The 24,624-nt window shown below is 33.2% G+C and overlaps 4 protein-coding genes across 4 annotated transcripts; 1 reads left to right on the forward strand and 3 right to left on the reverse strand.

The window, feature by feature from the left end:
- On the reverse strand, positions 1–1,768 carry LOC125818647 (pentatricopeptide repeat-containing protein At5g08305). Its single transcript, XM_049498160.1, has one exon. It carries the CDS (start codon positions 1,714–1,716, stop codon positions 37–39), a length of 1,680 nt encoding a protein of 559 aa, XP_049354117.1. The 5' UTR covers positions 1,717–1,768; the 3' UTR covers positions 1–36.
- Positions 1,769–2,535: 767 nt separating this feature from the next.
- On the forward strand, positions 2,536–6,358 carry LOC125818648 (glutamate-1-semialdehyde 2,1-aminomutase, chloroplastic). The gene is made up of 3 exons (XM_049498161.1): positions 2,536–2,835; positions 4,192–4,365; positions 5,238–6,358. Exons 1-3 carry the CDS (start codon positions 2,632–2,634, stop codon positions 6,303–6,305), a joined length of 1,446 nt encoding a protein of 481 aa, XP_049354118.1. The 5' UTR covers positions 2,536–2,631; the 3' UTR covers positions 6,306–6,358.
- A 393-nt stretch (positions 6,359–6,751) lies between these two features.
- Positions 6,752–9,455, reverse strand: LOC125818664 (uncharacterized). Its single transcript, XM_049498177.1, has 5 exons — positions 9,238–9,455; positions 8,460–8,562; positions 7,648–7,719; positions 7,080–7,285; positions 6,752–6,966 (listed from the first exon to the last, which is right to left on the reverse strand). The coding sequence occupies exons 1-5, from the start codon at positions 9,345–9,347 to the stop codon at positions 6,870–6,872; spliced, it is 588 nt and encodes a 195-aa protein (XP_049354134.1). The 5' UTR covers positions 9,348–9,455; the 3' UTR covers positions 6,752–6,869.
- A 3,215-nt stretch (positions 9,456–12,670) lies between these two features.
- On the reverse strand, positions 12,671–14,051 carry LOC125818657 (transcription factor TCP7-like). Its single transcript, XM_049498171.1, has one exon. It carries the CDS (start codon positions 13,991–13,993, stop codon positions 13,202–13,204), a length of 792 nt encoding a protein of 263 aa, XP_049354128.1. The 5' UTR covers positions 13,994–14,051; the 3' UTR covers positions 12,671–13,201.
- Between the last annotated feature and the right edge of the window lie 10,573 nt (positions 14,052–24,624).

The following is a 24,624-nucleotide window of genomic DNA, read 5'->3' on the forward strand; positions in this document are numbered from 1 at the left end:
CCTATACTGCTCAAAACGAACTGTGTGATCTTGATCTTATAGCGAAAAATCATTCATCTGCAAGGCACTGCTATCATCTCCATTACCAATTCCTACATTGATATCACATAACAATTGTTCTTGCTCTTCACAATCTCTACCTAGCTTCATTTGCCACAAAACAAAATCTAGAATCGTGTAGATTTGATCCGATTCAGGGTGTGCTTTATCATGTGCTATGAATCTGTGAAGAGCCCCAAAAATCTCCACAACACTGAAACCAGGCAATTTCTTCACTCCCCGAGTATCCATAGCTTCTCTCATGGCTTTTGCCTCATCCCAACGCTTTTTAAGCGCATATACATTTGATAACCCAACATATCTACCATCATGAAATGGCTCCAAGTCGATAAGCTTTTTCCCTACTATTTCTGCAAGATCCAACCTTCCATGGTTGATGCAGCCACTAAGTAGTGCACCTAACATGGAAGCAGTCGGTTCCATAGGCATTTCACATAGAAACCGGTAGGCTTCTGTTAAATGACCTGCACGTGCTAGTACATCCATCATGCAGGCATAATGCTCACACTTTGCTGTCATGCCATCTTTACCAAGAGAATCAAAGAAACACCAAGCCTCCTTAACTAATCCTCCATGAGCACAAGCGCATAAAAGACACAAGTACGTAATCTCATCTGGTCTCACCTTTAAAACGCACATTTCCTTGTACAACTCCAAAGACTCAGTAACCAGGCCATGTGTTGCCAAACCTCCAATCATGGCATTCCAAATCAAGACATCGGTTTTGCGCCTTAAAGCCTCTCGAAACACAACTAATGCCTCCTCTACTGCACCACACTTAGCATACATATCAACATGCGACGTCCTCAACACTAAAGTCATAGGCAACTTATTCTCAACCACGTACTCATGCATTACCCTCCCTTGCTCAAGCGCACCCAAGTGAGCACAAGCACCCAAAACACTCACCATGGTCACCTCATTCGCTTTTGGCCCTTCCACTCTCATTTTCTCAAACATCGCCAACGCCTCAGCATATTCTCCATCCTTAACATACCCATCAATCAAAGAGCTCCACGACACAACATCCCTCTCAATCATCGAATCAAACACCTCCCTCATCAAAACAACATCCCCACATTTCCCATACCCATCCAACATCGAATTCCACGACACCAAATTCTTCACAGGCATTTCATCAAACACCTTCCTCGCACACAAAACATCACCACAAGAACCATACATATGAATCAAAGAATTCGAAACATATAAATCCACATCATACCCATTTTTCATAACCCCACCATGAACACTCCTACCAATTCTAACCTCAGACAACTTAGCTAAACACTTAACAACAAAAGGGTACGTAAAATAGTTCGGAAAAACCTCATTTTGCAACATTTCAACAAATAAAGACAAAGATTTACATGGGTTTTTGCTGTTAGAATAACCCCTTATAAGAGCATTGTAATCAAAGATTGTTGGGTTTTTAATTTGTAGAAAAACACGATGAGCATAGTCTATATTGGAGGTATCAGATAATGCTGTGAAACAGAGGATTCTTGAATTGAATTGAGTTTCTTTGGAAATGCCACAGGTTATTAACAAAGCATGAAGTTTCTTGAACTCTGAAATTGATTTGCATTTTTCAAGAAAGGTGATGAATGTTTGTGTTAGAGTGGCAGAATTTGAAGACACTGTAACATTCAACATCTCCAGCTACCTCACTCTTACCATCCCAATTTAGAAGGTTACCTTACAAAGCAAAAAAATGGAGAAATAGTATTTCACTAGTGTTGATTTGAATATTTGAGGTCAAAATAGGTTGGAATTATGTGAAATAGAATAAAAATATGTGTTTTATAGTTTTATTTAAAAATATCAAAATCATCTAAGAGTTTGATCCAAAAATGTATATGGCTAATAGTTTGGTCCAAAAGTATTTCTTTTGTTCCTTAAATTAAAAATGCATTGTTCCTAATAAATATATTATTTTTTTCTTTTAAACACATTTTATTATTTCATATAACTTAGAGAGAAGTATTGAAAGTATTTTTAAATTTTGTGTAAATTATTAGCTTCATTTTCGAACTATTGATAGTTTTAAAAGTACCCCTTTACTTGACTATCCCGATCTTACAACATGAGTAAATACACTCTATCCTACGTTTTACGATCTCATTTATAGGATTACACTAAGTAAGTTATAGCTAGTCAATTTATACATGTAAATTAAAAGAAATAAGATCTCTCTATAGAATTTGATTTTAAATCTCAATCTTGTTGAGATGGCCCTAGCCACGAGTAAAACAATCTATTGAGAGAGCTACACAACAACTACGATATATTTTGTATATCTACTATAAAAATGTATTTATATATTTTTTACAATAAAAAGGGCTAAAACCACTACATTAGGTAATTTTCCCTATAAAAAAAATTCACTTTGTTTTACCAAAAAAAAAAATTAAAAAAATGTTGCTTTCTTAAGATTTCCCTATCTGGTTTCCTTATCTTCATCATAAGTCAAGACAAGGCCACTTTAAAACACAAAAAATTTAGAAGAAAACCCATTGCAGCACCAATTCAAGAATACTCAAAGAGAGAGAAGAGGAAGAGTTGGTAACAATGGCTGCTGTAAATGGTGTAGGACTTTCATGGCCATCAAAATTGACCAAAACTCAAACACCCAAATGGGGTTTTTCTCCATCTCACCGTCGATGCAACCCATCTTCTTCTTCGGCTGCAACCATTAGAATGACAGCCTCAGTTGATGAAAAGAAGAAAACTTTCACACTTGAGAAGTCTGAAGAAGCTTTCAGCAAAGCCAAGGTAATCAAAATTCAGTTTTTTTTTGGCTTTGTGTTCTTGATACAATTCGATTTGTTAAATGTTATTCAGTACTCATTAGACAAAAAGACGTAAGGTTCAAAAATCCATAAACTTAAAATCATGGATCCACCTCATCTTCTAGATAAGGTGGTGATAAGATTCAAGATTATGGATATTGTTCAGTGTTTATTCTTTGATTTGAACTGTATTGGGTCAAGATTTGATTTTTCCTGCTAATATTGTTGGTAAAATTGGAGGGGAGTTTTCATGTGACCAGGAGGTCATGGACTCAAGCTGTGGGAACAGCCTTTTGCAGAAATGCAGGGTAAGGCTGCATACAATACACCCTTGTGGTCCAGCCCTTCCACCCCAAGCATAGTGGGAGCTTAAAATTGCTAGCTTTAAGATATTTGGGTTGGGTGAAGAGAAGAAGAAGGAGATGTTGATTTGATAAAGTTGGTGTTAGGTGTGCAAACAAAGTCTTAGCTGAAAAGAAAGTGAAAGACTTTGTAGTAATATTGTTAATGGTGTGAGGCTTTTTTTGGAGAAAACCGTGTGGGTTTGGTCTTAGTCCAAAGTGGACAATATTGCACCATGTTAAAAGTATCTTTGGGTTATTTTAGCCTAACAGTTGGTTCGCCTGCCATTTTGGCATGAATTGATGTAAAACCAGTGCTATCTGATCTGACATACGGTCTAGTTGTCCTCCCATATAAGTTAGTATAGCTTAACTGTGATCTATTTGTGACTTCATGAGAACCTTGAGTATGTTTTAGATGATAGTTGTGCTGAAAAGGCGTAATTTATATCACTGTTTAAATTTCATGAAAATCGTAGGTTGTTTGACTACAAAGAGGAGATATATTGAGGAATCTGATACTGTAGCAAAATTTCTGCAGCAAAATATGTTTCTTTGCTTTAGTTGGTTCCGTTTCCCTTTATATATTCTGTTGCTTCTTGTGTATCTTCTGATATGACTTACTGAGATTGGAACCTATAAGGGGAAAATGCTAAAACCTATCACATTTTCTAGATGGGGTAAAAGGTTAGAAAAATGGCTCTTGAGGAAGAACAAATTGTACAACATTTTGTCCTTACTTGAAAAGGGACTTACACTTTGAACCTGAAAATACAGTTCAACTAATTTTTCAGTTATGTGATGTAAGCCTTCAATATACAAAGGGACACTGGATTCATGTTATTCTTCTTGTGTTGTGCTCAAAATCTCTATACATTAGTCTCTTGCAGCATAATACTCCCGAAAGCGAAGGAGGAGGAAAGATTCAATCAATTTTATTGATCCTTAGTCCTTACGAGTTCTTTCATTGATTTCATCTCGTGTTTTACTGTTGGTAGGAGTTGATGCCAGGAGGTGTAAATTCCCCTGTCCGTGCTTTCAAGTCAGTTGGCGGACAACCTATCATTATTGACTCTGTGAAGGGCTCCCGTATGCGGGACATAGATGGTAACGAGTACATTGACTATGTCGGATCATGGGGACCAGCTATAATTGGTCATGCAGATGATGAGGTTTAGTTCTCTACTCTCAACTCTATGTTAAGCTTGAAATTTCATTAGCCACTGTGCATTTATTTGGCCTGGCTTGTTAGTAATAAGTTATTACTGCATCTACATGCTTTGTATTTGGTAACATGTTTCAGAAACTCCATCTTAAAGCTTCTTATTGTCTTTGCTCTCAATACAGGTTCGGAAAGTTTTTTGTATTATGGAAGAACCATTGAATTACTTTGGCCTTAGATGACTATTTATGACTACGAAAAACATATGGTTTAAGTTTTTTTCTTTTACTGGGATGTGAACCTGACACCTCATGGTTCTTAACCCATTTATTGACCACTAGGCCACACCCTTGGGTGCTTCTTTTGTTCTTTTTCTTAAATAGAAATTGGTATTTGATGTCCTTCTTGTAGACGGTTCCCGTGATAAAGTGTATAAATCAGTATTATTAAAAGTTGACTAATGAGCATTTTTTAACTGGGAACGATTTGGTTGGAGGTTGAGTGAACTGTGTTGCTTATTGGATGGATGAAGTGAAAACTCAAGTAGAACATGTCTACATTGTAGACCTAGGTGGGAATGTGTAAATGTTTCATCCACTTGTTTCTCCTTCTTCTTTCTGACGAAGAAGAAGAACCAATAGGTCAACTGGATTCTCTCGAGTTCAGCTTTAAGAGCTATTGCGCAAGACACCTCAAAATCTTCTATGCCCCTCTGTCTTACGCTGTACAATAGGAAACATAGTTGATTGAAAGTGTCAGTACTGTAGGTGGGGAGAGTCCTTGTTGGCGTGGAAGGTTTAGGTACGAACACGAGAGGGAAAGTTTTTAATGCTTTTTCCATTGTTTTTGAGGCAATAATCTTGGTATGACCTTTCCCTGCAGGTGCTAGCAGCATTGGCTGAAACAATGAAGAAAGGAACGAGTTTCGGTGCTCCATGTCTCCTTGAAAATACACTGGCAGAGATGGTTATTTCAGCTGTTCCAAGCATAGAAATGGTTCGATTTGTCAACTCTGGTACAGAAGCATGTATGGGAGTACTACGGCTGGCTCGTGCTTTCACTTGCCGTCCTAAGATCATCAAATTCGAGGGTTGTTACCATGGTCATGCTGATCCATTTCTTGTTAAAGCAGGCAGTGGCGTTGCCACCCTCGGTCTCCCCGACTCCCCAGGAGTTCCAAAGGCAGCTACTATTGATACTCTGACCGCACCTTACAATGACATTTCTGCTGTTGAGAGCCTCTTTGAGGAGCACAAAGGAGAAATTGCCGCTGTAATTCTCGAGCCTGTAGTTGGAAATGCTGGCTTCATCCCACCCAAGCTAGAATTTCTTGCTGCCATTCGCAAGATCACCAAAGAGAATGACGCACTTCTTATTTTCGATGAAGTTATGACTGGATTTAGATTGGCATATGGTGGAGCTCAAGAGTATTTTGGAATAACTCCAGATTTGACGACACTTGGGAAGATTATTGGCGGTGGCTTGCCAGTAGGTGCATACGGAGGAAGACGGGATATAATGGAGATGGTAGCACCTGCAGGACCAATGTATCAAGCTGGCACCCTAAGTGGAAACCCATTGGCCATGACTGCTGGAATTCACACGCTTAAGCGGTTACAAGGACAGGGAACATACGAACACTTGGACAAGATCACAGGCGAACTTACACAAGGAATCTTGGATGCTGGAAAGAAGACCGGTCATGCAATGTGTGGCGGGTTCATAAGGGGGATGTTTGGCTTCTTCTTCACGGATGGTCCCGTCTATAACTTTTCGGATGCTAAGAAGAGTGATACAGAAAAATTTGGCAGATTCTATAGGGGGATGCTGGAGGAAGGTGTTTACTTTGCACCATCACAGTTTGAGGCTGGATTTACCAGCTTAGCACACACTCCAGAGGATATTCAAAGGACTATAGCTGCAGCTGAAAAAGTTTTGAAGCAAATTTAACCACTAGACTTCTTTTTGTATGCTAGATGGAGAGATTTTCCTTTTAAGTTTTTGTTGTGTTGAATAAAAGTTAATTTGTAATGACAAGTTTTGTAGCATATTGTTTATTCAGAAACATGCTGCACCATTTTACCTCCTTTATTTAAAGCATTTTTTGGTCATTTAAGTACATCTGTATTATATATTGAGAAGAGTTGTCTTGGAGCAACAATCAAATTGTCTCCGTGTGATATAAGTCATGCGTTCAATCCGTGGAAAACTAAAAATAATCACTAATGCTTGCATTAGAATAGACCGTCTATATCATATCCTTAGGGGTGTGGTCCTTTCTTTCCCTTCATATGAGATATCGAGATAAATGTACCATGAAATACTATATTATAACCTCTGTAACTTGAAGGAAATATATACCAGCTGCATATACTACATATACACATGCAATCCCATTTTCTTCTAGTTTGTTTATATGTTTATATAGAATCAAAGCAATCAACCAGAGAAAAGTACATCAGAAAATGAACAATTCACAATTCAGGTAACATTGAACAAGAAGTATATTGAGTTTTAAGCAGGTTGTGATTGGTATGAACGACGCCTAAGTTGTGACTCTGGAGTAGGCTGCTGCAAGAAGATTTTCGTTGGATCATTGGGATCAACATAACTGCAAAATTGACAAATACAATAAGAATTCCGCAAAACCAGTTAGCATATTGAGGGGGGAGAAGGATCTTTAACAATTTTCGTTGTAAAAAGGAGAAAGCAACGTTGACATACGCATGTCTAATCATCTCATCAACTGGAGTTTGTGCAGCTTGGAGAGGATCCGCCCGTGCCTCTGCCCCAGACTGTTGCTGAGCTCGTCTCACAGAGGCGATTAAATTGAAAAATAATGGCACGAAAGTCCCACAACCACCATCCTTGAACAAAATCTTGAATGTATGTGTGGAGTACAAGGCCCTGTTTTCATTATCCGGAACAACCTGAACATAGCCAGAATCGGTTATCTAATGTGGTGCGCACATAATCCAGTGTTTAAGCGAAAAGCGCAAAAAGTCTCTAAGGTTCTTAGCGCAGATAAAGTGTGGGCTTCAACGAAAAGCACTAATGGAGAAAATAACAAATATGTATGTGTAGTCCTAGACTAATAATTACAAGTATGAACAACAAATATAAGGAGAGAAATTTTAATATTTAGTGTCATTGACAAGGTGCTAGAGCCTTGATGACGGCACTAATGCGCCAGCTAAGCTCAACATACTTTGCACCTTGCTTCACCCTCAAGTGTGCTTAAACCGCACCTTAGACAACATTGATTATATCCGACAATAGTAATTCAACTTACCGGATCTACAAGTCCAGAGATGTTGTTACAGTGGAATACTGGTTGATTAAATTTTTCATCAGAAACAAAAAGCTGCAGAATGAAAAAAAAATAAACTTTGTCAAAGCAAATGTAGCTTACATTTCTCAATTTTGTTACTTCTTACTCAGCAAAGTCATCAACTAATACCAGATTATTTCTCTGAACGAAGACTTAAACAGATAAACACTCGGAACAATATATGCCATAACATGCTTCCTAGCAGATACATCTAGCAATGTCATGCTTAATTACAAATCAGATATAAATCATGTTGTGATACCGTGGAATTAACATGTCAAAGCTTTAGAAACGAACAGTCCAGTTTCATAGGAGAAGGATCGTATTTGACCAAAGGAACATCTCTAATACACGCCATTCTGAATTGTACATAGTAAAATACAACAACTTTCAAAAGGGTATTTCAAAGAGAGAACAACATAACTACAGGATTCAGAAACATATCATAGGCAAAATTTTGTTCAGCCTGAAAAGAAGCAACAAAAGAAATATCATTATACTTGGATCGCCATTCTGAATTGCACATTATGCATATGTTGGTCTAGTTACAGCAGATTTTGAACGAGCGCCATATAACTTGTTAATATTATAGTAAGAGTAACAAAAGAGAGTTTTCGCAACTTTCTTCTCTGATCCACAGAAAAACTATATCAGTCACGAGTGAATAGAGTTGGTTAAAAAAATGACTTGAACACGGAGCTGGAATCCAATAGATGACCCTGTTGGCATGTGGTGTTTGCAAAATCAGAGGACGATATAGAAGTATTACATACCAAGGGCATGTCAAAAGCAATGAAATCCACAGGCATCTTTGCAACAAAGACCATCCGAATATTCGACAAGTAGATAGTCCCTCTTGTTCTTGTTTTTCCTACACTGAGAACAAACAGTCTCATTAACACAGAGCCTCATGAACTAATAAAACTTTAAAGAAGAAAGAGTGAAGGCAATGCAAGAATTATGTGTTGAAAACAGGGAGAAAGGAACTCATAAAGTAAAGCAAATACATTTAACCATATTTTCTAAAACAAGTTAATTCCTTAATTGACATTTTACATCGATTTTATCGTCCTCATCCTCCAACTAACCTCATCTTCACCCCACCTCCACCCAGCATCGGAGCCAAGTTTTCATTAAGGAGTTCAAAATATGAAAAAGTAAACACACAAAAAAGTCGAACAGGTTCAACATATACTATATATACACAAAAATAATTTTAACCTATCGAAAGGGAACCCATATTAGCTCTGCCCCTGCTGCCACCTTCACTTCTCATAGTATTTGCATAAATTATACATAAATACTTTTAGAGTAACATTTATTTTTATTTTTTGCTTATACACGAAACACAAGAAAATAAGTTTCTAAAAACATTTTCCTTTAGAGGGTAGGCAGGGTTCACAAATTACAATAAATTTTGAATATTGAGGGGATCAAATTTCATATCAAGGTTTCAAGTTCAAATATTAAGCACTCTTTTTTTCGAATCCCTAAATGAAAATTCTGAATCCGCTACTTAGGCGGAGATAACAAACAATAAGAAACACTTGCCCAGGGATTTTGTCGACCTCAAACTCAACACCATGTCTAGACAGGACGAACAATTCATTGAGGAAAGGAATTGGCATTCCATTAGCAAATAATTGGGGATTCACTGCCATTTTTATTTTCTGTTTTCTGATCGAATCTCCGATCGGAAAAAAAGGGTTTTTTGGAATTTGGAATTTGCTTTTGAAAATTGTTGTTTTTCTACGCGGAATCTTAGGAGGTACGCTAATATTGCTTATGAAATTTTAGGGTTAATTTTAAAGTCAAAATAAATAAATAAATAAATAAATAAATATAACATATAATTTACTAAATCATTTCTATCTATTGTGAATAACTAAAGCGACAATTATTTTGATACTGAGAATGTGATAGTTATTAGACCATGTTTTAGCGGGTAAAATATTACTATTGGCATTCGATAGAGCTAAAATTTTATAAGAGTAAAATTTGTGTACATAAAATCTTTTCTAAATCTTACTTATTGGATTACATTGGACACGATATTGTTGATGATATTCATATCTAACTCAAGGAATACATGGCATGTATCCTTAGTTACATTTTTATCACAAAATTATATTTTTTGGTTCTATATTATAGTAGATGTTTTTATCTTGGACATATAACATAAAGAAATCGCTCATCTATGAGAACCAAACGACTCCTTATATTCTTCCCTTTTTTTAATGTGGTCGCTTGCATCGTATAGACGGCCATAATAACAATTGTTTGTTTGACCAAGCTTTTAGCGAAAATAAAGGCATTTTTTGGAAGAAAAAAGAAGAGAGAACTGATTCTATAGAATCAGATATAATTACAATGATAACAAAGGAGACATAACTTGAAGTCATGTAGAAGAAACATATAGATACCAATCAATCAAGTGAACCTAAGAAGCTTGTAATAGTAACATCTTTACAAATGTTGCAAGTACTTTAACATACTATTATGAACCTAAAAAGTTGAAGTTTATTTCTAAAAAAATTAAGGAAGTTGCAGATGTATGCACTAGTTTACTAAATATAACTGAAATGAATGTGACATATACACTATTAAGTATATATGTTGTGTAAAAGTAGTATATGATATTTAGTAAAGTATACACGACTTATACATTGTTCGTATTTTATAAACTAGTTGATCGAAGTGTTTAGGCGTCGTAATTATCCCTAAGAAAGGGATATATACATATTCCTCAGATAATTCCTCCTCTGTGGCTGAGGAAAAAATTATGTTCTAAGAAACCAATGAACTATTGTAGTGAGGCAGAATTGAATAAGAAAGGAAGCCGGTGCATGCAGGGTACGTGGAAGGGCCGCACCTGAAGCAAGCATCAGTGGTTGATTCCACCATAGCTCAAACAATGACTAAGAACTTACGCAAAACTTAACTATTGCTCCAAGGCTCCCTTCTGAGGAGAAATGAATAACGAGTAAGCATTCAAGTAAAACATCAAGTGTTTAAAATAATACAGAAAGTTGAGAAATAAAAGCTCCATTGTTTCTTAATAAAACTGTTCTCAAGAAGTTGTTAGTTCTTGAGTATGCTTTATGTTGTTCCCTGGAAATCTCTCCTTCAAAAAAGTAACTATTTATGAGACAAATAGACATAATCAAGGCAACCAAGGCTCAACTATGATCGATACTGATAGTATATACAATCTTATTCTCCTGGAAAGAGAAAATTGTTCCGCTAAATTAGACTACAAATTATGTGTTCATTTCACAACTGAACTGAAATTCCATATGTGATAATCGCTAGGGAACACCATATTAGCAAGAGTCTATGTTTTGCTCAGACTCACAAAAAATATTGTTGCATTGGTGTCAGATCCTACAAAAGTTCATTACTTTTTTTAGGATTTAGCACGCACCCATCAACATTTTTGAAGAGTCTGAGCAATAGAGGCAAGAGTAACACATTGAGAACATAGACATCTTCAAGTAGTTGGCACCCATGGTTCGCATCTTAAACTCAACTTATCCCAAAATCTAATGAGATCATTAAACAAGCAGGTTCATAGAGTGGTTGCCACCCAATATCAGCCAAAATATCTGTCTAATAATGCAGAAATGACATGTGTATTGTCTATTCCGGATTCCCCTGATTGAAACAGATATTTTCTTAGGAATATGAACAGAAACAGATACAGCAAGAATAACACGAGAGAAGACGACTAATATGATAAATAGGCATGCTGAAAACAATAACATTACCTTCCAGTGTATATCAATTGTGTCATAAAGTGGGAAGCAAATAGAAAATCAACCAAAGCATTAGGACTTCAGATTCAACAAAGTTTGTAGTCTTGCACCACTTGCTACTCTGGATGGTTACTATAGATGAAATTAATGCAGAAAGAAAATCAGCCAGCTCTGGAGAACATATTTGCTGAACGGCTCATAAAAAAATAGTATAAACACAGGAAATTTTAGTTTAAATCTAAAAAAACTTCAGCAACTCAAGAAATAAGTGAAGTTCAAAAAAAACCAGTAGAGTCGCTCTTTTTAGTAATTGTATCTTTGTTTGTAAAGATAAATCCAGGTAACAAAGCAAGACACTACCCCATATTAGAGAACCAATCTACATTGAAACATTTGAGGGGGGCTGCAAATCTCCAAGACATACATAAACCTTCTTGCTTTCCAAACAGGATAGCTAGCAAGACGTTCCTAGCTCGTTGTCAGCTTGAAATAAGACTAAGAAGATGTCACAAAATCGTTTTGTTTCTTGCTTTCTAAGACCAGATAACTGACAAGGTGTCTATATGCCTTATATTCTAAACTTAGGAGATTATAAAAGAATCACAAGTAAAGCTCAAAGAATTTAACCACATCTTACCTAATCTGATGCAAAATTAAAGCTGAAAGGTATCGTTAATCTCAGATGCTGCAGAGCAGAATCCTCCCAGATGCTGCAGTGTTAATTCCTTCCTCCTCCAAGTTGAAGCAGCACATGATAGAATACGGCATCATGTCATCCATAAATGTATGATATACTATAACATTTTTAACAACTACAGTTTAATCTTCTGAGTACTACTGAGGAACTTATATAGCATGAAGATCATAACGTAAATAATCATCAGATACTCTTTCTGTTGAAACTTGAGCTGTTCCATTTTGAATCTCTGGTACACATCACACTTATACATAGAATAGACATCAAGCTGCAGCAAAATTATCTGATCCATAACCAATCTAAGAAAGATTGAGTATAGAGATTTAGAGTTCTATCCTCCTTATACGTTCGGCTCCACAGCATTTCACATGATTCAACTTCAAACCGTCCCATGCATTAGTTGATCAGTCGACAGGTGAATCCAGTAATGCAATAAATAAATCTTTCATATTATCCAGTATGGTGGCAACTCAATCACTGAGATGTCGAAAACATCTAATTATAGCACCCATTCAAGATAACACAATGTAAGTTCAGTAATAAATTAAAGTCCATAGCACTCTTTTGAGTAGGAAAGTTTAAGCTCACAACTGATATAGTTTCAACAAATTACAGAATTAAATTCAACGGAAACCTCCACGGTTTCCTTACAAAACATTCATGTGGAACTACAGGTTTTCATAGTCCACACTGATCCCCTATTATCTCTTGTTACAAAGTGATCAAAGCAGCTTATTATGAGGTCTGCAAACAACAGAACAAACCCCACCAAATTCATCACAAGCAACAACTTCCCCTGATGCTTGTGTTTCGTGTTATCGTCACACAGCTTACAACACCAAAACTCGGTGAACGTAAACTCTTGACAAATGAGATAAAGCAAACAAACCTAATCCTAGCAATAATTCATGAAATTGAACAAACCCCTAGTTCATTTCTCACTCACTAGAACCTAGCAACAAATTTCTCATCTAACACAATCAAGAACATTAAAACACATTTATACGATATATTAACAACAACAACAATAACAATATCAATAACAATAATAATATTCATATCTTCAGCGTCCGTCGTCGTCTCTTCTCCCGGAAGAAGGCTGTGGAGGACCTGATAGAGAAGCTAGCAAATTGAGATGCCCTTGAGTCATTGGTAAGTAATTTCCAACTCTAGCAGCTGAAGCCTCTCCCATCTGCTGCTGAAAGAATCTAGAACTCTGCGAACTTAACGCCGCCGCGGCCGCAGCGGATGTCGGCACCATCATTTCTGGTGGAGGCCCCGCCGCAAAGCTCCAAATTTGACCAAAATCAGGCCTAGCTGGAACAGCCCAAAACCCAGCTGTGGGACCCACAGCAGTAGCAGCTCCGGCAGCTACAGCCACATCATCCTTATTCCCATTTTCAAGGTTTTCGTCATCTGACCGGAGGCGTTTCCCGAGGATAAACGGCGCCGGTGAAATCATATGTGATGATTTCTGATCAAGTGGAGCCGAGAGTGATGAAACAAGAGATGCAGTTGAGTTCCGTACCGATACAGATACAGTAGAGAAACTAGCAGGAATAGTACCAGTACCAGTAGCAGCTATAATTGAAGGCTCAGCTTGACGAAGCAGCCATTCGATAGTTTGTCCATCGGATTTGTGACCCAATTCACGAGTAAGCTGAAAAACTCTTGCAGCACATACAATTGGCATCCTTATACGTCTTCCTCTACCATCAACCTTGCTATGCCGGTCTTTTACCGGCGGTTTTTTCACTGTTAAAGCACCATTTGTACCAACCCCAGAAGGCTGTTGTTGTTGTTGTTGCCTCTGAGGATCAATTATAGCTCCATTTCCTTCTGCAGACGTCGACATTAGAAGCACAAAACACCAGTAAAAATAGTGGAAGTGGAAGATTGCTGGGATTTATAGACAAACAGAGCTCAATTGAACAAAACCCAACAATGAAAAGGAAACAAATATTTGAAAATCAAAGTCCAAATAGAGTAGTGGTGGAGTACAAATGTGGAATTTATGAGCAAAAAGAGCTGAATTGAGCAAACCCCAACAAAGAAAAAACAACAAATTCACCAAGCTCTTTAATTTGGAATTTATGGGGGGGGAAACAGAGCTGAATTAAGCAAAACCCCAAACAAAGAAAAAACAACAAATATGTAAAAAAAAAACTTTGACAAATCAAGAAAGCAGCTTCAGTTGAAGTTTCAAGTAATAGAAAAAGCTCTTTGATGTGAGATTTATGGGAGAAAAAACAGAGCCCCAAACAACAAATATGTAAAAATACTTAACAAATCAAGATTCACCACTCTTGTAAGTAGCGAGAGAATGAGCAAAATCCCAACAAAGTAAAAAACAGGTAGTATGTAAAAATAGTAGAGATACAACAATGGAGGAAGCTAGGTAGAATTAAGAGGTGGGTAGGGGGGAGAAGAGGACTAATGATTGAGAAGCAGGAACTGGTGGAGACAGGAAGAAGGGCACATGGGTGGTGGGACATTAGTACTTCTCTCTTACATATATTCACAGCTCATCCCTGCTAGCAATCCAGTACAGTACCCACTACCCTCTTTCACGCGCTCACTCCTCTCTCTTCACATTCACACAAAATTTTCACTATCTCTTTCAATTTTCACACTTTCTTTGGATAGTATGTTACGTGGTTTTTATCCTTAATCAGAGATTTTGAGTTTGAACTTAGTGTATGAAAAAAAATTGAGTTGTACAATTAAATATTTCAATTCATTTTTATTGTGTCTCATGAATACCTGGCGCATGAATTTTGGAGGAGTATTTATAAGTTAGAGAGTGTTAAAACTGACATAGTAGAGATGAGTTAAAGTGTTTAGATGTGCATACTTAAAATTGAAGGTTTATATAGTAACTAAGATTAAGTTTAATGTATTTTTGCTAAATTTTATTTGTACAAGTTATTCTTAATTTTAAATGTAGTGTATTCCACTTCCTTTAATATTCTTTATAGTGATATTTTAAATAATTATAAAATATAGTGAAATTATATAACATATGTTCACTTATACATGTATATGTGTATTTAAAATTTTAGTTGCTACTATCTATATCAAGTTATCAACCTCACTTGTCCACCATTATCAGAATTTCAGATGACTGCTGAAAAATCAATGCTTATTTTATTTTTTTTGGAAATCAACATTTTTGAAGGATTCTACAAAAAAGGAAAAAAAAAACTTTCCTAAAATTCACAATGCTTTCGAATTTTTTTGGAATATCAATTGTTCACAAAGTTGTGGCTTTCTTTCTTATTTCTACTAGAATTCTCTCTATGACATATTCAAATTCTTCTCTTATGTATGATAATATTCATGGAAATTGTATGTTGTATACTTGTATGTGTATGACTGTCCATGTAAGAATAAATACTTGACATATATATGACATATATTTTAGACGTTGAATTTCTCATGCATACAACATATACTTTACATTACATATATTTAATATATCTTTCACATATAGTTAGTTGTTAGCCAGTCTCACATAAAATTAATCAATGTTGTACATATACAGTATGAAAACACATATATTAAATTAAGTTAGTCATAAATACACTTATAATTGATTTTACATATATTTAAGAGAAAAGATATCAAATGTACCATCAAGTTGTTCGAACAAGTTCGAGTTTACACTCCAACTAATTAGACAACCTATTACCCCGTTCCTCTTCCCTCCCAATCACTCGATTAGCTGAGTGTTAATTTGATTTATCTAGACAATTTCATAATACAGTTACTTTGTTATATATATATATATATATATATTAATCACAAATACACATACATATAATACAAACAATTTGTATTCATACCATATCAATTAAAATTAGATTTTGTATTCACGTGAATTCAAACGTATTGACTACGTTTAGAAAGAAAAATATTGTTAATTGTTTTGAAAAAGGAGAAAGAAACTTAGGTATATAAAATTCCCCATTTTATCATAGTGTATCTTTTAGGAAAAATAGGGAGAATTTAAGCTTTAAAGGTTGTCAGAGTGGGTCATATTAATCCGTACTGAGGACCAAAAAGTCTCCATAGAGAGAAATTTAATTTGAAGCCAAATTTTTATACATATTTTTCCTATTTTTATTTAAAGTTAAAAAAATTGGCCCCCTACATTTCACTATTTAATTATTATTGTTGTTAGGTCATTGGTGGGTCCCACAATTTGTTTAAAAGTATGGCCCACAAAGTTATGTACATTTTTTTTTTTATCAATAATTGGGTTTGTTGAGGCTTGAGTTTTACATGACTTGACTAGTCTACTTATTTTATATAAAAATAAAATAAATTATAACCAAAATGGTCAATAAAATGTTGCATGTGTTCCAACATGGTGGTTAATGTTTTACCAAAAGTAAATAAGCTTTGAACACTTCAATATCACAAAGAGGAAAAAGAACCAACATGGGTTGTGGTGCACTGGTGGGAATGTTTCACCCTTAATCAGAAGTCTCGGGTTCGAATCCTGGATATGGAGAAAATTTTGTTGGGAACGCCACCACAGAATGGACCCTGCAAAACGCGATTCGGATTTAGTCCGAGCTCCAATATGGACTCCAGACACTTGGGTGGAAAACCAAAAAAAGGAAAAAGAAAGATAGGGCGGACGATTTTAACGCGGACTCTTTATTTTCACAAGTAATATGTATTATTATATCAACTTAATGTTAAGATTAAATTATTTAACTTGATGGGAATAGAAAACATGAACAAAAAAGAAAGAGACTTTGAAATATATATGTAGTAGATTATTTTAAAGCAGACTTTTCATTCATTAAATATATAATGATTAATAAAATTTTATATTACGTTATCGAATAAATTCTAATTTCAAGTATCTCAAATTTGCACGGTTCAAGCTTTCAGCAAACATTTCTTGATATTATGCTTTGAAGAGGATTGAACTCCAACACTTTTTTTGCTTACATAAAGATAAGATGGTTTGAGCATGTGTGTAGAGGAGGTGCGTCAATGCTTCAGTTAGGAGATTTGAGAGACTAGTTGTAAGGGGTATGCAGAGGAGTAGAGGTAAGCCGAAAAAGTATTGGGGAGAGGTGATTAGACAGGACATGACATTACTTCATATTACCGAAATATTGACTCAAATAGGAAGAAGTTGAAGTCATGTATTAGAGCAGAAGGTTAGTAGAAATAGAGTGTTGTCTTGCTTAGGCTTGTTAGTGCATGTTGTAGTACTAGTCGTACCTTTGTTGTAGCTCTTATTATATGTTGTTTATTGTATCTCGAGTATCACACTAATTTGTTGTTGTTATTTTTTTTCTTATAGACACTACACTACTTTTTTATTAATTGTTACGCTTTCATCATTGTTTTCTTCTTATATTAGTTGGGTTTAATGAGTCGAGGATCTTTCGGAAACATCTTTCTACGGCGTCCACGAGGTAATAATAAGGTATGCGTACACTCTATCCTCCCCAAACTCCACTTAATGAGATTTCACTGAATATATTATGTTATTTTAAAAGATAAAACAAAATAGGTCAAAAACTCACATTTAAAAATAAAAAAAAAAATCGTACCAAACACATCCAAAGTGCTAAAATAATAGTAGCTCATCAAATATATGATTGGTTATAACTTGTAACACTACGAACATATCCAAAGTGCTAAAATAATTTAAGCCTATTTAACATAGTCCATAGGATTGGTTTATAACAACATTTGATATTGGATGAAGAAATTTGTCATGGTTGTTAGATTGTCAACATCAAAATTTCAAATGGATAAGGCTCGTTAAAAGGGAACTATTATTATGGATATTAAGTCATAATACACCAATAATTAATTTTTAAGAATTCGATTCCTTGTACCTCTATGTGCCTAATTATAATTAAAAATATTTAAAATATATGACCAAATGCCTACTAATTCATTTATATCGAATTGAATTTTGTAGTTCATAAATTGGATAACTCCAAAACACTTTAGTGGATATTAATTAATTAACTATTAGATAATAATATGCATGAAAAAGACACGAGAAAATAACAACACTCCCTTACGTATGAAAGTAGGTTTCAAAATAGTTTTTTTTTTAAATATAATTTTAACCAATAGAAGTCCAAAATTACTCAAAAGTATATTTTAAAAGTAATATTATAAAATCAAATTAATTTCCTTTATAGTCCTTCAATAATTGAGAAGTTTCCATTCTAGTCATTTTTAATTTCTTCACCATATAATTATTCATCAAGTATTGAGAAGATTCTATGAACATTACTTTTTAAATCTTTCTTTCCTATAAGATTATTCAACTATAGTTTTATGTTTTATAAAATCTCTTTCCCTAGCTAGATTTATTAATTGACATGCCATGTCATAATAATTTTTTATTTTTTATGTCAAGTAGAATAATTTATTTATTTTAAACCCTCCCTAGGAGCTCCCACTCCTTTTGCTTTCTTCATGACTCAAACTCGCAACCTTCAGGTTGGAAGTGAGGGGTGCTTACCATCCGAACAACTCCCTCTCGTCATGTCAAGTAGAATAAAGGCTACATGACATGTCAATTAAGAAATCTCGTAAGAGAATGAGATTTATGTAAGACATAATATTATAGTTAAGTGACCTAATAGGAAAGAAAATTCAAAAATGATTTCAGTCCGATTTTCTTAAGATTTGAATAATTATATTGAAAGAAAAATTCAAAAAATAACCTTAGTGAAATCTTTATAATACTTAAATTGTCATACAACGAATTAACTCATTCTTTAAATCTATCACAAATATAAATGTAAAGATGGATCTTGGGTCTAACTTTAACTCCAAAAGTTAGCTTATGAAGGGAGAATTGTCCAAGTCTATATAAGAAAACTAACTTCCCATCCCTTTTGATCTGATGTGATATTTCTTAACACTCCCCCGCGCGCCTAGACCTCGTTAACTAGAACATCAATAATATAATATGGGGCGCAACTTCGATGAAATAAAGAAGTGGGATATGCTTGATTTTAATATCATGTAAAGATAGATCTCAGATCTAATTCAATCATAAAAGCTAACTTATAAAGAGAAAATTGTCCAAATCTTTATAAGGAGATCAACTTCCTATCCGTTTTCGATGTAGACTTCTTAACCATAAGAAATCATTTTTCTTTCGAAATAAGAATAAAAAATATAGTGGATTCATGGATATGATATAAAAATTTATTAATTGTTTTGGAGCCCAAATGTCAGAGAACTCAATTTATTTATTTTTGGTCCCAACTTGCAATGTTAAATAAAGCAATTTCCCTATAAAGAGTGAAAGAAGATTTAAAGTATTATATTATTGTTACTCCAATTGTATTATCTGTTCCCCAATTTAGAGACAATGCAATTACAAAGTCATTCGATCGTTTTCTTAAAATAAATAACCGAAAAAAGACATTTTTAATGGGAGCCTAATGTAATTAATAAGCCTCTATTTTTAGTTATTTGAGTTTTATCTTTTTAGAGAATAAATAAATGTTTCATCTGCAATTGTATTCCATGTCGAAACTTAACTCCCCTTTCTCTCATAAATTTTGAAGTTAATTTTTTTTTAAAAAAATTGAGCTTCAAAGTTGTAATTTTTGAAATTTTAATGATATTTGTATATGTATTTTATTTGAAACTGAGATGAACTTGAGAGTTGAGAATGGTGACCTTGGGCGATCCTCTTCCCACTCAGCATGGTTGAAACACGTTTGAATGGTTATCTGAAATTGAGATATCATGATTAGAAAAGAGAAATAGAGCATTCAAAAAATATTTGAAGATCAACCTTTAAACTTATGACTAAATTTTATAGTAAAACAAATATTTAAAATTAACAATATTTGCACTTCATTAAATCACTTAAGGCCTCAATTCTTATTGTTATCCCAATCTTCTATAATATATATATATATATATATATATATATAAAAATAAGACACCCGATATAATCTTTATCTCACTTAAATATGAAATAGTAATCCCACAATTTTTATACAAATAGTAGCTAAAATAATTTTAGAATTAGCTAATATATCAAATTAAACATGATATAAAGGTAATCTCAAATTTTATTTCTAAATTATCATTTTTTTTTAAAATAGAAAAAAAAAGAATTTTCATCCAATGTTCATTACCCATCATTGAGACGCGACTCAATTCGAATTCACACCAAAAAAATCTCACATTGAAAGGTAAAACGCTTTCTAACAAAGACGATTCCATATTTCAAGGAAACTTAATCTTGAAACTTCTAATTAAAAATAAAGAAATATTTATCCGTTATCATTTCCCTTATTATTATTATTATCCTTATCACACATATCAAACGACACAATCAAATGAAACCAAAATTCATATACATCAAGGGGTATTTTGGTCATTTTTGTCTCTCAATTTACCACTCAATAGCCATAGGTAAGTCGTGAACCCACGCGCCTAAGAAAGCACGTGGAGCAGTCTTTGCTGAAATTGTTTAAATGCACTCAGTAGACAGTGTGCAGTACTCAGAGGTGACTCATGTAATACAAATTTCCCAAATTAGACACAAAAAATCATGAAAATTACGTAATTTGCCACTATAAGGTTCACACGTACACATAGCTTATATACGGTTAGTCGGTTACATGTAAAAACAAGGAAAGTAGACGTACAGCACGTGTGGTAACAATTAATGGTTAATGACGTCATAATTATATTTCTTATGTCATAATAATGAGAAAAAAATACGTTTATTTTTTTTAAAAAAAAACCATAATAATAAAATAGTTTCATCTAGTGTTTGGTATACTTGTTACAAAATTATGTTGATTCTTTTTTTAAAATACTTTTTTATATTGTTATTTTTTTTTGTTAATCTTATTTCGATTACATTTTCTTTAAGCCAAGGATCTATTAAAAATATCTCGACTAGATAAAAATAGTGTTAAAGTATGATGCCATAATTATATTTATGCCATTAATATGTAAGAAGAACAAAGATGTTTTCTAGGAAAAAAATCTCATTTTTTGTCTGATATTCATTTCAAATGTTGTTTAAGTCTTTCTATTATTCTTTTAAATTTTAATTGGATTACTTTTCTTTTTAGTCGATGGTATATCAAAACCTTTTTGACCCATAAAGATATTTTCAGATATCACATATGGAATTACACTTAAAATGCTATTGTTATAATTATATATAGAAGAGTTTTTTTAAAAAAAATGAAGCACTCCCAATCAAAATAAGTTTATTTTGTAGGCAGCTCAAACTTGACTTATTGATTAAAAATGAAATAATACTTTGTTATAACAACATTTTGTGTCTTTAGGTTACATATATTGGAGTGATATTAGGGGAATTTAGAATAAAAATATTATAATACATTATCAAAGCAACTAAAATGATGGAAATAACTCAAATGTAAATAGGTTTGTTATATATTTTGTTTAAATTAACTTAAGTTAGTGGATTTTCGGATTTAGATGGAAAATATTTTGCTTTCATATTAGAGCCATTATTTTCTTCTAATGATATTAGTACTTTGAATTTGGCAAAATGTGTAAATAAAGATGTGTGGTCTCAATCCATAAAAATAAACGATAGATAAAATTGCACCACAAATTGAAAAGTCTAAAGCTAGCACAAAAAAAAATATCTACATAATTCAACTCCACAAAAATCGTTTAATAAACAAGACATGGAGAAAGTGAAGAAAAGTAAAACAAAAATTACACAACTATAAATAAAAAGTATATATTACTTGTGAAATTTAAGTCCAACTCTTAATTGATTTAACAAAATCCAAGAAATCACAAGCTCTAATCATACTAACAAAGATTGTTATATTTTTATCAATCGAAAGATATTCATTTAGAAGAAAAAAGAACATTATTTTGTCGATTTTAATTTTTTCACCAAATGCACTCAAAGATATTTCTACAATCATCATATGTTACTTCCATTAATTTAAATATTAAATTACCAGTAAGTCTATGTCCATAGATCTAAAGAGCAAAAAAAATGCATCAAATCCAAAAACATGAGCATAATTAATACAATCATGCAAAACGTGCAACGTATATATACTTTAGTTAAATTTAATCAAAACACTATATTAATTTTATAAAAACTCTTATATTAATAATTGTTGACTTAGCTATATGTCGAATTCATGTTAAATAAATTTTCATTGGCTGACCAGTCCTGACCCTTATAACGAGTCAAATTCATTGTTATAGACTTTCAAAAAACAAATTATTTTTTAATTACGATTCTAAAATAATTGTTTTCTCTATAACAATTAGGCACTATTAGAAGTATTTCAATAAGTATTTTCTTTTGGCAAAAAATAGGAAGAAGAGAATGAGGTCGCGTTTTGATTTTTTCATGTTCGGTTGGTTAAGAAAATAAGTTCCTTAAAAAAAAAAAAAAAAAAAAATTCCTGATGGGAAGTAGGAAAAATACATTCTACAAATGATATTAATTATCTTCACTCGATTTGTAGCCCTGAAACAGATTTACATCTTCATCTCCATGTCCACATTCCTTATTATTTGTTTAGATTATATTTAAATATTTTTACGATAATTCTTTACGCATATATCAAATACAAATAAATAAATAAGAAATCAACTTATTCTTTTTTTAAGAAAAAAAATATTTTTCACGAAAAACATTTTTGGTTCGTAGCAACGCACCCTAATTAGGCTGCACTTCAAGTCTTAATGATTTAATTCTTTTTTTTTCTTCTCAATGATTTAATTGACCGACATAAAAGAAACAAAAATTAATAAAACCAACTAAGTACAATTATTGTTTAAAAGGAACAAAGAAACAAAAATTATAAATGTTGATATAGCAATTTAATTGATTAACTTAATTAAAACAAAGAATAATACCCTACATAACTTTTTCTCCAATCATTTTCAATTTGTTATACAGCATAACAAATGCTATGATTGTTTCTTCACAAACATAATTTAAAAATTGTTTAATAATAATATTTTATTAAACTTTATGAATTGTCTTGTTTTAATTTAATTGATTAATTAATCTTTTATTTAAGGGCGGCTAATGTCTCCGTGTTATGCGCTGTTTATACAGCTTAAAAGATAATATTCTATGATTACCATGCAATTATTTAAATTTAAATTAAGCACACGAGTGTCTATATTCCACATTAGGTTAATACACTTTTCCCAAAAAGAAAATAAACAAATCAACTTTCTTGATTGTCATCAAGTAATTAGATTAATTCATGACTTCTATCATTTAGAGATGGAGGGATTGAAACAGCGTCCAAAATTTGAAATTTGTAAATTTTATGTTTATCACGAGAGATTTATAGCTCGTTTTACTTACTGAATTCACAACTTCATATTTATCATTAATACAAATATAAAATCCAAGCAAACTGCGTTGTCCAAAGTCATAGCTAATGGTCTAGCTCAGACCCTATTGAGGAGGAATGATTAGTCACTCCATTCACTTTTAATTAGAAAAGTCTCAAGTTTGATCCTAAACAAAAATGAATATACTTCACCATAAATGATATAAAAAAAAGTTGAATATTAAAAAAAATTACATCACTTCTTGAAATCTTTTGTGTACGCCACAATCCTGAGAATAAAAAACATTTTCATAGAGAACACTTTTATTTCCTTAATGGGCTCATTTGACGCGAGTTAAAATTAAATCAGGTAAGAAATTTTCAAATATCAAATAGCTAAATAAAACAACAACAAAAGAACTCTCATTTAAGTTTAGTCTAACCACTACAATAATGATAATGATTAATATTCACTAAACGACGATGCAAGATCTTTGGTAAGGATATTGGTGTACTTTTTATGGGAGTTGATAATATTGATTTTTTTAAAAGTAAATGATAAGACATTCCCTTTCTAATCCATAGTTTAATATTGAGATTATGATCTGTGAATCATATTATATTGTAATTAATTCCTCACAGAACAACAATGATTTGTAGGGCCCTATATAAAATAGGGTTTTTTGCTTATATTCCTCGAATTTTTAAAAATTTTAAAATAAAAATATGGGCATCACCTTTCTAAGGGCCCATTTATGTGGGCCTTTATTTATCTGTTTTTTGGGCTAAAAACGGCCAACAGGCTTTTTGTAGAAATAAAAAGCGAAAATTATGCGAGTTGGCAAACATCACTAGGTTATTAGTCAATCAGGGTATAACTTAATTTATAAGTAGTCGTTATAGCAGTTGAATACTTCCCAATCTCTTGTTGTTTATGTAATCACTCCGTATCATTTTATGTGGCACCATTTGACTTAGCAATTAGCACAGTGTTTAAGAAAAAAAGAAGTCTTTTGAAACATAAGTATAAATCAATCCTTGGATATTTGCATGAATGTAAATCATTTCATTAAGAGTAAGAGAAATTATAAAGCTAAATTGTTTCTAATTAAAATAATGTGCTATTTTTTTCTCAAAACTAAAAAGGAAAAAATGTCGC

This window comes from Solanum verrucosum, unplaced genomic scaffold (assembly GCF_900185275.1).
Source record: "Solanum verrucosum unplaced genomic scaffold, falcon-dt-bn FXZP01000252.1, whole genome shotgun sequence".
NCBI lineage: Eukaryota > Viridiplantae > Streptophyta > Magnoliopsida > Solanales > Solanaceae > Solanum > Solanum verrucosum.